Raw genomic sequence first — 11,358 nt, 5'->3', positions numbered from 1 at the left:
AGACGGGCAAGACGGACAGCGGGTACGCGAACGGGGCCCCGGTGTTGCCGGTGCCAGTGAAGAGCGGGGCCGTGGACAGCAGTTCGGAGTTCCCGGATTACTTAACGTAAGAAACACGCAAATTTGGTTATTGAAATGATGTAACAGGTTATCTATGATTGCAGGAAGTACACCAGGATCAAGGATGCCGAGCAGAGGCGGAGGTTCGAAGCCGATTTCAATGCCGACTTCGCCGAATACAAGGACTTGTACAAAATTGTGGACAAGGTTTCGAGGAGGTTTGTCAGTTTTGAATCGATGCTTAAGCAAGAAGACGTTTCTAGTGCAAGGTTTAAAGTAAGTCGAATTTTATATTCTCTAATTCTAGTGATTTCGATATTCAAATTAGAATTTTTAAACATTGAGCATAGTTCGTTTAACTCTAGAACTTTTAGTTTTTCGGCAAAATCCGATCAATTTTAAATATTTATGTTTAGCATAAGAAATATGAATTTTACATGCGTTATCGAATGGATAAATTTTCCCATAATTGTAAAATTATGTGTCTAGGAATTACATATTTTATTGTGGTTACATTTCGTTTTGTCGTTGTTTCAGGACCTAAAAATGCAAATCGTTAGGGAATACAATGAAAACAAGAAAGATCTGGAGTACCAGAAATTAAAGCGAAGGTTTCACTATCTCCACGACAAGCTGTCGCACATAAAACGGCTGGTATTGGAGTACGATCAGGACTTGTCAAATAACCGGTACTGACCCTGGGACGTGGACCGTAGGCCTCAAGCCCCAGCACATTGCTATGGACTCCTGCCATCGGACGCTCAATACTAACATCACGAACCACAATACAAGTTTCCCCCTAAAATAGAAGAAAAAAAGTGTCTAGTGTATTGTATTCGTCTTAAGGAACAAGAGAGGAATTAAGTAACTCTTTTGGTAGATTGTCGTTGAAAATATTGTAATTATTGCTTATTGGTAATTCGTTATTTATTAATTTTTATGTCAAGTGCATTACTTAGATTTGTAGAGGTTAATTTGTTTATTGTAATATACGTCTTGATACAATCACTCTTTCTTTGAACGCAACAACAGACGGATGCAAAAAAGATTTCTAGCTGAAATTTGATGGTTTCGTTGCTCTTTCCGAGACCGTTGGGTGTCTGGTTGGCTTAAAACTACAAGAAAACGCTTCAAAAATGACGTTTCTGAAGAATTTTAACAATTTTCTTGTATCTACGAACGCCAGAATGCTTAAAACTGCCCCAAACGTCTCCTTTTCGTAATTTGAGACGATTCTGCATGCTCTAAGTGTGTTTCGTCGCTCAGAATAATAAAAAAATGTTGAAATATAGTTCAGATTTAATAAAAATAAAAAAAAATACGATTTCTATCTAAAATTTGATGGTTTCGTTGCACTTTCCGAGCCCGTAGGGTGTAAAGATTTTTCGGTTTTTAAGTTTGAATTTTAAATTTTTTTTATTTGTTTTTTTTATATTCCAGTTTTTCAAATTTTCTTCTTTTTTTTAATTTCTTAGTTTTTCATCACTTTAATTATGGAAAATGTTCAATGTAGATTTCCCGGTTCTTTTTTTCAATTATCAGTTTTTAACTTTTCGTTTTCTTAAAATTTGATATTTTTTGTAATTTCAATTTTTCGGTTTTTCAATTTTTCTCTTTCTCAATTTTTTAAATTTTAGATTTTTTGGTTTCTCTTTTTTTTTTAATTTGACGTTTTTCGAGTTTTCGGATTTTCCATTTCACGTCTCGATTTTTCAATATTTAATATTTTTTGGTTTACCGATTTTTCAATTTTTCGATGTTTTAATTCATCATTTTTTTTTTATTTTAGATTTTTCAGTTTCCCGCTTTTTTGATTATTCAAATTTTCGGATTTTATTATTTTCTTCTTTTTCCTTACTTTAATTTTGAAATATAGTGAACCAAGAGCTATAAGGTTATATGGCCATCATAAAATCATCCCATTGTGTCGAAGTTAAGTTGTTTACAATAGAAAAGGTTTTAGGGTCGTAAATAACGTGTCCACTGCAGCTCGACCGGCTGTTGTGGTTTCGTTCAGGGACGGCTTTCACTAAATATGAAAATCCACCACTCCACTATTACTGCCTGCAGCCGCTGAGGGTTCCGAAATAACCACTCGCTTTGAAAGCCAGCCCTGTTAAATATGAGCAAGAAATGTTTAGAAGATGATTTATTGCCAACCGGTAAGCTTAGTGCGAACCACACAAAGGGGGTATTTATTTGCGGTCAACTACTTTTATGATGGTCATATAACCTTATAACTCTTGGTTCACTATACATATTTCGAATTTTCCATTTCTCGACATCTCACTTTACCAATATTTCAAACTGTCATCTCAAAATTTTTTTCAGCTTCACAATTTTTATTTTTGTTTTGATTTTTCCCATTATTTAATTTTCATTTTCTCGATTTTATATCACCATTTTCGTTTATTAAATTTTTCAAATTTTCATGTTCGATTTTTATTCCTGGATTTTTTAATTTTGCTATTTTTGGACTTTCAGTTATTTAGATTTGTCAATTTTTCGTTTCTTCACTTTTTCAAGTTCCTGATTTCTTTAAATTTTTTCATTTTTGATTTTTCAATCTCATTGTTTTTCCATTTTTTAGATTCACAAATTTGAAAAATCGAAAAATTAGAAAACCCAAAAATTATAAAATCGAAGAATTATAGATTCGAACAAATGAAAGCTTTAAAATCCAATAATTGAAAAATTTCACAACTATAAACAAAAGAAATATGAAATCAAAACATTGAAAAACCGAAATAATTGGAAACGAGAAATGCAAATCGAAAAATTAAAAACGTACAAAATTGAAAAATTTATACTTGGAAACTCGAAAAACTGCAAACCGAAAAATTAAAGAATTCAAGTTACTTTCGGTATTCACTTTAGAATTTCTAAACATTGATAATAAATTTTGGATGCTAGATATACACAAACCTGTAATACTTAACTCAGTTCACAGCTACATTATACCAACAATGGACAGTAATAATCTTGCGGTTCGGGTCCACAAAGCTTATAATAGCCAGTTTGTCTTATAAGGGTGCTTTGGCTTAAGCCTCCTAAGTCATTAAAGTTTTAACAGGTGTATGTCAAATGAGGTTTGAGTACTTCTTTAGCGATAATGACATCAAGCGGTTAGGCGAACTCATGATATTTCTTACCGTAAACATAAATATTTAAAATTTGTGACAAAACGGATCATATTTCACTAAAAAGGGAAATACCATTCTTTAGACTTTTTTTTTAGTAAAACTTGGTAAAACCTAAAATAACACAAAATTTGAGTTCTAAACTCAAACGAAAAGGCATTAAAGCAGTAAAATAAGATCAAATGCGATAAGAAATTTAGAAATACGAGGATAAAACCAAAATGGGTATAAAGTCAATAAAGGAGACGTTTCTACAAGGGATTAAGTCGGTACGTTCAGGGCTGTAGGTAAGTTGTTTCCCAGTGGTCAAGGTGACAAAAAGGGTTTTTTTTCTCTCTCCCGGTTACGCAGGGAGAAGGAATTCAGACTAATGGGCGGCACCGTCCAGACTGTGCAATAATATACAAGAATGTGCTTCACCACAAAAAAAAAAACTATTTTTATTTAAAAGAATTAGTACATGTAACATCCACGCTACAAATAAGTTATGCGCATGTCCAAATTATACTTTTTTGTATAACATTTATAATTAATTTACAAATACATATAATTATGTATTTATCTACAATCTATGCCAATAAAAAATATGTGTATACATGTACCTACAAAAATATCACATTGGTACACAGGTATATTTGCAATAAGAGCAAAAAATATGTTTTTTTGTATAACATTTACAATTAATTCACAAGTACATATATGTATTTATTTACAATCTAAGCCAATGAAGAAATAACATACATTTATTTACAAAAATATCACCTTGATGCACAGGTACATAATATGTATGCAAGAGTCAAAAATATTTTTTTTTATAACATTTACAATTAATTTGCAAGTACATAGCATATGGATTAATCTACAATCTAATTTAAGTCAACAAAAAATATATGTACACTTATTTAGAAAAATATCACTTGATACACAGGTGCATATGTAAAGCTTCATTCACAATGTCCAAATTAGCACTTACAATTAGTAGTTACACTTAGACGTAGAACCTTGTAGGCTTTCACAACAATGTGATCATCCACAACCAACCAAATTAGCAACTATACTTAGCACTTAACGCAGAATCTTGTAATAAGGTCTAATATTAAGCTTTCGCGTTATAATTTGGCGACTAATTTGAAGTAAGCCGGTAAAGCGTCATTGCTGTTATTAGTTCATCTAAACGCAGACAACGGTTCATAACCTTAAAAAGAAGCGTTTCGTCTTTCGTTCATATTTGTTAAGTGTTGTGCAGGTTACTATAATCGGACATAATAATAATGTCTCTAATATTAAAACGGAGGCAAATGAGAAGTGCTGCTCTACGCACAATGTTGTGTGGATATTATTTATTATCACACAAAGAAGAGAGAAGGAGATGGTGGGTTAGGCCCATCAATGAAAGAAGAAAAGAACAAGGCGATTACGAAAACTTGGTGCAAGAAATGCGTCTTAATTATGTGGAGATGTTTTTTAATTACACAAGATTAACTGTAGAGCAGTTCGATTGTTTGCTAAAGCTGGTAGGGCCTTCTCTACAGAAAATAAGTTTCAGAGAACCTATAACTCCAGGAGCCCGACTAACATTAACTCTAAGGTAAATACAATGAGTATACATAAAAATCCACATAATAACATATTATTAATAATTGCAGACATCTAGCTGCTGGGGATAGTATTCCAACGCTGGCATTCTCGTATCGAATGGGAAAATCCACAGTGTGCAATATAATCAATGAAACAAATACAGTTATCTGGGAAATTTTACACCCAGTTGTTTTAAAAGAACCTAACAAAGATGAGTGGGAAAGGATTGCAGAAGAGTATTTTTCTGAATGGAATATTCCAAATTGTTAGGGTGCAATAGATGGAAAGCATATTGTAATGAGAGCCCCACAGAAAAGTGGGACGTTATATTTTAATTACAAAAAGACCTTTAGCATTGTACTTTTTGCCGTGTGTGATGCCCACTATCGATTTACCTACGTTGATATCGGGGCATATGGATGCCAAAGTGATGGAGGTATCTTAAGGTTGTCATCGTTTGGAGACAAATTAAACATTAATCTGCTGAATATTCCTGATGATGCAGCATTTCCGGGCACCTCAAAAAAAACTCCACATTATTTCATTGGTGATGAAGCCTTCCCTTTGCAAGAAAATCTGATGCGTCCATATGGAGGTAAGAATCGACCAGTAGAAGAGAGAATTTATAACTACCGAATTTCACGTGGTCGAAGATGTATAGAAAATGCCTTTGGAATTTTAGCCGCTAGGTTTCGAATCTTTCATACAGTGGTTTTTAAGGATCAAGAAAATGTTGACAAATTAGTGCAAGCTGCTATCTGCCTCCATAATTTTATCAAACAAAATGAGGATAACCTCCCTGCCAGTCAGCACCGCTATGTGCCATTAAATTTTGTTGATAAGGAAATAAATGGGCAAGTTATACCTGGACAATGGCGCAACGAAGTGTCACAAAATTGTTCCCTGCGCAGAGCATCAGACCAGAGAAGACTCGGCGCAAGAAACGCTAAACAAAGTGCATCTGAATATCGAGAATTTATTAAAGATTATTTTAATTCTCATATTGGCTCAGTACCATATCAGAATGAAGCTATTCAGAAAATGTAATTCTAAACATTCATTAAATAATAATGCAGCATATACTATTTTTTATTTATTTCAATGCATACCTAACCTTACCAAAACTAAACTAAAAACAAAAAATGAACTTCAGTCAGCTGTTTTTACTCTCACGTAATTGTCTCCTTGTCTTTAGAAGTAACTCCATTACTCCATCTTTGAATTCCTCCATTGTGTCGCTGGGCATTTTGAACATTTCCTGCTCTATATGAGCACAAAAAGAATATATATATATATTGGTCTGACAAATTTTCGTTGCCGAAATTTTTACTTACAAGATCCAAAGTGCTGGCAAATTTTTCTTCTAATTTTTGTTTTTTGTGTGAAATATTTGAACTGTAAATATGTATTTATTTAATAGATTTCAGAAATAGAAAAATAAAATTCTGTTACCTTATTGATGGAATGGAACGTTTTTTTCCAAATGGTGTTGGTGTTTGTTCTTGGCCGGGATCTCGAATTGAGGCACTACTTATAGAAGCTCTACTTTGTTCTTCATCATCCAGCATGAGCACTTCTTCAAAACTCTCAGCACTGAAGCTTGATGCTGGAGACAAGAACGACGTGCTTGGTGCACTTGTTTCTGTTAATACCTACTATTAGCGGGCTGCACTGCTCCAATTCAGAATTTTGTGACCCAATGGACAAATTGCTGATCGTCCTGCATTAGAAAATTGCATTCAATGCGCACATCAAACCAGGGGCGGCTGGTGCCGGGGGGCACAAGAGCACGTGCCCCCCCAAAATTACAACGTTTACAAACACACTGGGCACAATATTTGAAAAATTATCCGGAAATTTGTGTCATAATTATCAAAACTAATTTTTTTATCTCGCTCGACTTGTATAAAATGTATCAAAACTTACTTCCACTTGCATCTAAAGATGTGTCTTGGATATATGATATGTTATTTCTGATGAAATGCTGATAAAAGCCCGGCACAGAGACCGAATGGACCGAATCATGACTGATTTAGATGTTTTGTTTACACCGTTGCCATGGAAACTACACGTCGTAGCCGCCTGATATGCGCCTGATACAACTGGCTTGTGAGCCCGTTGCGATCGTGCTCTGGAGGATTAAGTTACTATCGCGGATTTTAATTTTCCTTCTGCGCAAACACGTATGATAAATATTCTTGGATAATCTTCTCGGTAATACAGACATTCGGAAACAACTACACACCGCTTATGTTAATAATATTTGTGCACATAATGCAAGGGTCGACAAAACTCGCCATATATTACGCCGATTGATAATGTGCATAAAATTTTGTGGAGTGTTTGAATTTGCTTTACGTGGACATGACGAAAGTAGGAAATCACAAAGTCCAGGTATATTTCGAGGTCTGATTGGTTTTATGGCTGAGTTCGACTTTATCAGATCATTTGAAAGAAGCAACGGTTTTTAAAGGAATGCCTAAAACTGTCCAAAATGAACTTTTAAATGCTATGAACACCGAAGGCAAAAAGGTATGTGGAGAAATCCTTTTTTATTTTTACTGAATGTATATTTGTATTTATTTCCGTCACACAATTTCGTCTATTAAGTGGTAATGACAACCTGTTTTATATCTTCACATTTCACTCAGTCATTAACTTTTTTGAGACACCCTGTATAACCAAATCTAAAAAATATTAATGCAGTGATAAATCGCAAGCATAAAAACTCATAACATCACATATTTTATACATTTAAGACAGGATTTCTTCTAAAATTTTAGGTGACGTCATAAATTTTTTAGAGGGAATAAAAGCAAATATATTTTAATTAAAAATGTATCATGTTTATCATGACTTTAAAACATCTGCAACGAAAAATTGAAAAATCTAAACAACTGAAAGTCCAAAAATAACAAAATTCAAAAATCCAGGAATAAAAATCGAACATGAAAATTTGAAAAATCTAATGAACGAAAATGGTGATATAAAATCGAGAAAATGAAAATTAAATAATGGGGAAAATCAAAATCAAAAATAAAAATTGAGAAGCTGAAAAAAATTTTGAGATGACAGTTTGAAATATTGGTAAAGTGAGACGTCGAGAAATGAAAAATTCGAAATATTTCAAAATTGAAGTTAGAAAAAAGAAAAAAATTATAAAATCCAAACTTGAAAAGATAATCTGAATAAAAAAAAAACGAAAAATTGAATAATAAAAAAAAAACGGCAAACTGAAAAATCTAAAATTAAAAAAAAATGATGAATTAAAATATCAAAAAATTGAAAAATCGGGAAACTAAAAAATATACAAAGTGCAAAAAAAATCCGAACACCTTGAAAACGTCGATATTTTCAAATGAAATTTTATACACGAATTGGTTATTGTATAAGTAAGAAATGATGAACATATGAAGACAATTTGAAGAATTTGTACATCTTTTTAATTGTTGTTACCCTAATTTGAGATCTAACAAGCTGGGGCTGTTCAGTCAAATTTTGACGTTTTTCGGTATTCGCTTTCGACAATTCAAATTCCTTAAAAAGCCATTAACATGCCCCCAGTGCGAAAACGTCTTCAGTATTCACAATTAAGTGATTTTGATAGGGGTCGAATAGTAGGCATGCGTGAAGCAGGATTGTCCTTTAGAGAAATTGCACTTCGTGTTAACAGAACTGTGTCTACAGTGACGGAATGTTGGCAGGCGTGGAGTCAAGACGGTAGAGGACACAGAGCTGAAGGATCCGGGCGACCAAGAGGTACCACTGAGCGCCAAGATCGTCGTCTGCGTTTGTTAGCTCTAAGAGACCGAAAGTCTACAACACATGGCCTCCTAGATCTGCTGACCTCTCGCCCATTGAGCATGTATGGGATATGATGGGACGACGTTTAAACTCATCTTCTACTACCATCACAAACTTTAAACAACCTGAAGCGTGAAGTACAAGCTGCTTGGGATGAATTAAATCAGGATGACATTGATCGACTCATTAGGTCCATGCCAAGGCGTGTAAACGAATGCCTCAATAACATGGGTGCTCCAACCCATTAGTAGCTTAGGTGTTAACATTTCCATTTGAATTTTTGATCATTTACTAGTAGTAAATAGTAGACTGTAAGCCCAAAAGATTTTCGAAAAATTATTATTATTCTATCCAGGTGTTCGGATTTTTTTTGCACTTAGTATACTAAATATTGAAAAATCGAGACGTGAAACGGAAAGTCCGAAAACTCGAAAAATGTCAGATTAAAAAAAAAAGAGAAATCAAAAAATCTAAAATTTAATAAATAGAAAAAGCGAAAAATTGAAAAACCGAAAAATTGAAATATCAAAAAATATCAAATTTTAAGAAAACGAAAAGTTGAAAAACTGATAATTGAAAAAAAGAACCGGGAAATCTACATTGAACATTTTCCAAAATTAAAGTGTTTAAAAACTGAGAAATTAAAAAAAAAAGAAGAAAATTTGAAAAACTGGAATTTAAAAAAAACAAATAATAAATTTTAAATTCAAATAACTTAAAAGCCGAAAAATCTTTACACCCTCCAGGTTCGGAAAGTACAACGAAACCATCAAATTTTAGATAGAAATCGTATTTTTTTTATTTTTATTAAATCTTAACTATATTTCAACATTTTTTGCAGAATCGTCTCAAATTACGAAAAGGAGACGTTTGGGGCAGTTTTAAGCATTCTGGCGTTCGTAGATACAAGAAAATTGTTAAAATTCTTCAGGAACGTCATTTTTGAAGCGTTTTCTTGTAGTTTTAAGCCAACCAGACACCCAATGGGCTCGGAAAGAGCAACGAAACCATCAAATTTTAGCTAGAAATCTTTTCTGCATCCGTTTGTTGTTGGGTTCAAAGAAAGAGTGATTGTATCAAGACGTATATTACAATAAACAAATTAACCTATACAAATCTAAGTAATGCACTTGACATCAAAATTAACAAATAACGAATTATCAATAAGCAATAATTACAATATTTTCAACGACAATCTACCAAAAGAGTTACTTAATTCCTCTCTTGTTCCTTAAGACGAATACAATACACTAGACACTTTTTTTCTTCTATTTTAATGGGAAACTTGTATTGTGGTTCGTGATGTTAGTATAGAGCGTCCGATGGCAGGAGTCCATTGCAATGTGCCGGGGCTTGAGGCCTACGGTCCACGTCCCAGGGTCAGTACCGGTTATTTGACAAGTCCTGATCGTACTCCAATACCAGCCGTTTTATGTGCGACAACTTGTCGTGGAGATAGTGAAACCTTCGCTTTAATTTCTGGTGCTCCACATCTTTCTTGTTTTCATTGTATTCCCTAACGATTTGCATTTTTAGGTCCTGAAACAACGACAAAACGAAATGTAACCACAATAAAATATGTAATTCCTAGACACATAATTTTACAATTATGGGAAAATTTATCCATTCGATAACGCATGTAAAATTCATATTTCTTATGCTAAACATAAATATTTAAAATTGATCGGATTTTGCCGAAAAACTAAAAGTTCTAGAGTTAAACGAACTATGCTCAATGTTTAAAAATTCTAATTTGAATATCGAAATCACTAGAATTAGAGAATATAAAATTCGACTTACTTTAAACCTGAGACTAGAAGCGTCTTCTTGCTTAAGCATCGATTCAAAACTGACAAACCTCCTCGAAACCTTGTCCACAATTTCGTACAAGTCCTTGTATTCCGCGAAGTCGGCATTGAAATCGGCTTCGAACCTCCGCCTCTGCTCGGCATCCTTGATCCTGGTGTACTTCCTGCAATTATAGATAACCTGTTACATCATTTCAATAACCAAATTTGCGTGTTTCTTACGTTAAGTAATCCGGGAACTCCGAACTGCTGTCCACTCGCACCGGCGTCACCGGGGCCCCGTTCGCGTACCCGCTGTCCGTCTTGCCCGTCTGCGGCGAGCCGTTCCTACAATCCCGCGAGTCGGTGACGAGCCGCCGCTGGCTGTTGTTCTCTACCGGTGAGCGGTAGGTGGTTTGTTCGGAGGGCTTCCGGTAATGGGAGATGCGTTGGCGCTTGGTGGGGAAGCCGTCCGGGTTGTCGTAGTATCCGGGTCGCTTGAACGACGACGTCGTGGTCAGCGGCGGAGAGCCGGGGTGGGTGCTGGTCGGGGACTGGCTGCTGCCGGAGCTGCCGCCATCGCTGCTGTCCGAAGAGGTGAGGTTCTGGGACTTACGTCTGCAGATAAACACATTGCCTTTAAGGCGCTCCATAGTAAAAGGGGACACTCTGGAAACTGTGGGGGCCACTCTGGAATCTACAGGGGACACTCTAGAAACTGTACGGGACACTTTGGAAACTCTACGAGACATTTTGGCGTAAGATTTCAAAATCGCTGCTAGGGAGGTCTATACCCTTTCGTAGTAGCAGGTGGAATAAAAGTAAGTAAAAATAAAACCAAGTGTACGAAAGCTAATTAAGTGGTGGTACTGTGTTGAGCCCTGCATCCTCATTGGTTTAGATAAAGAGGGAGGGTGTTTTCAACACCCATTGGTTCAGATAAGGGGAGGCTGTTGTTAATTCCTCAATAAGTACTAATCCCTGCCCGG

The 11,358-nt window shown here is 34.9% G+C and overlaps 1 protein-coding gene across 1 annotated transcript; it reads right to left on the bottom strand.

The window, feature by feature from the left end:
- Window positions 1-9,962: 9,962 nt before the first annotated feature.
- LOC135135770 (RNA polymerase II elongation factor ELL-like) lies at window positions 9,963-11,121 on the bottom strand. The gene is made up of 3 exons (XM_064064891.1): window positions 10,613-11,121; window positions 10,383-10,554; window positions 9,963-10,121 (listed from the first exon to the last, which is right to left on the bottom strand). The coding sequence occupies exons 1-3, from the start codon at window positions 11,119-11,121 to the stop codon at window positions 9,963-9,965; spliced, it is 840 nt and encodes a 279-aa protein (XP_063920961.1).
- Between the last annotated feature and the right edge of the window lie 237 nt (window positions 11,122-11,358).

The sequence above is a fragment of the Zophobas morio genome, unplaced genomic scaffold (genome assembly GCF_036711695.1).
Source record: "Zophobas morio isolate AGI-343-1 ecotype UQ-CSIRO unplaced genomic scaffold, CSIRO_AGI_Zmor_V1 ptg000025l, whole genome shotgun sequence".
Taxonomy (NCBI): Eukaryota; Metazoa; Arthropoda; class Insecta; order Coleoptera; family Tenebrionidae; genus Zophobas; species Zophobas morio.
The sequence above is the reverse complement of the archived record's forward strand: the minus strand, read 5'-3'. Positions and strand labels throughout refer to the sequence as shown.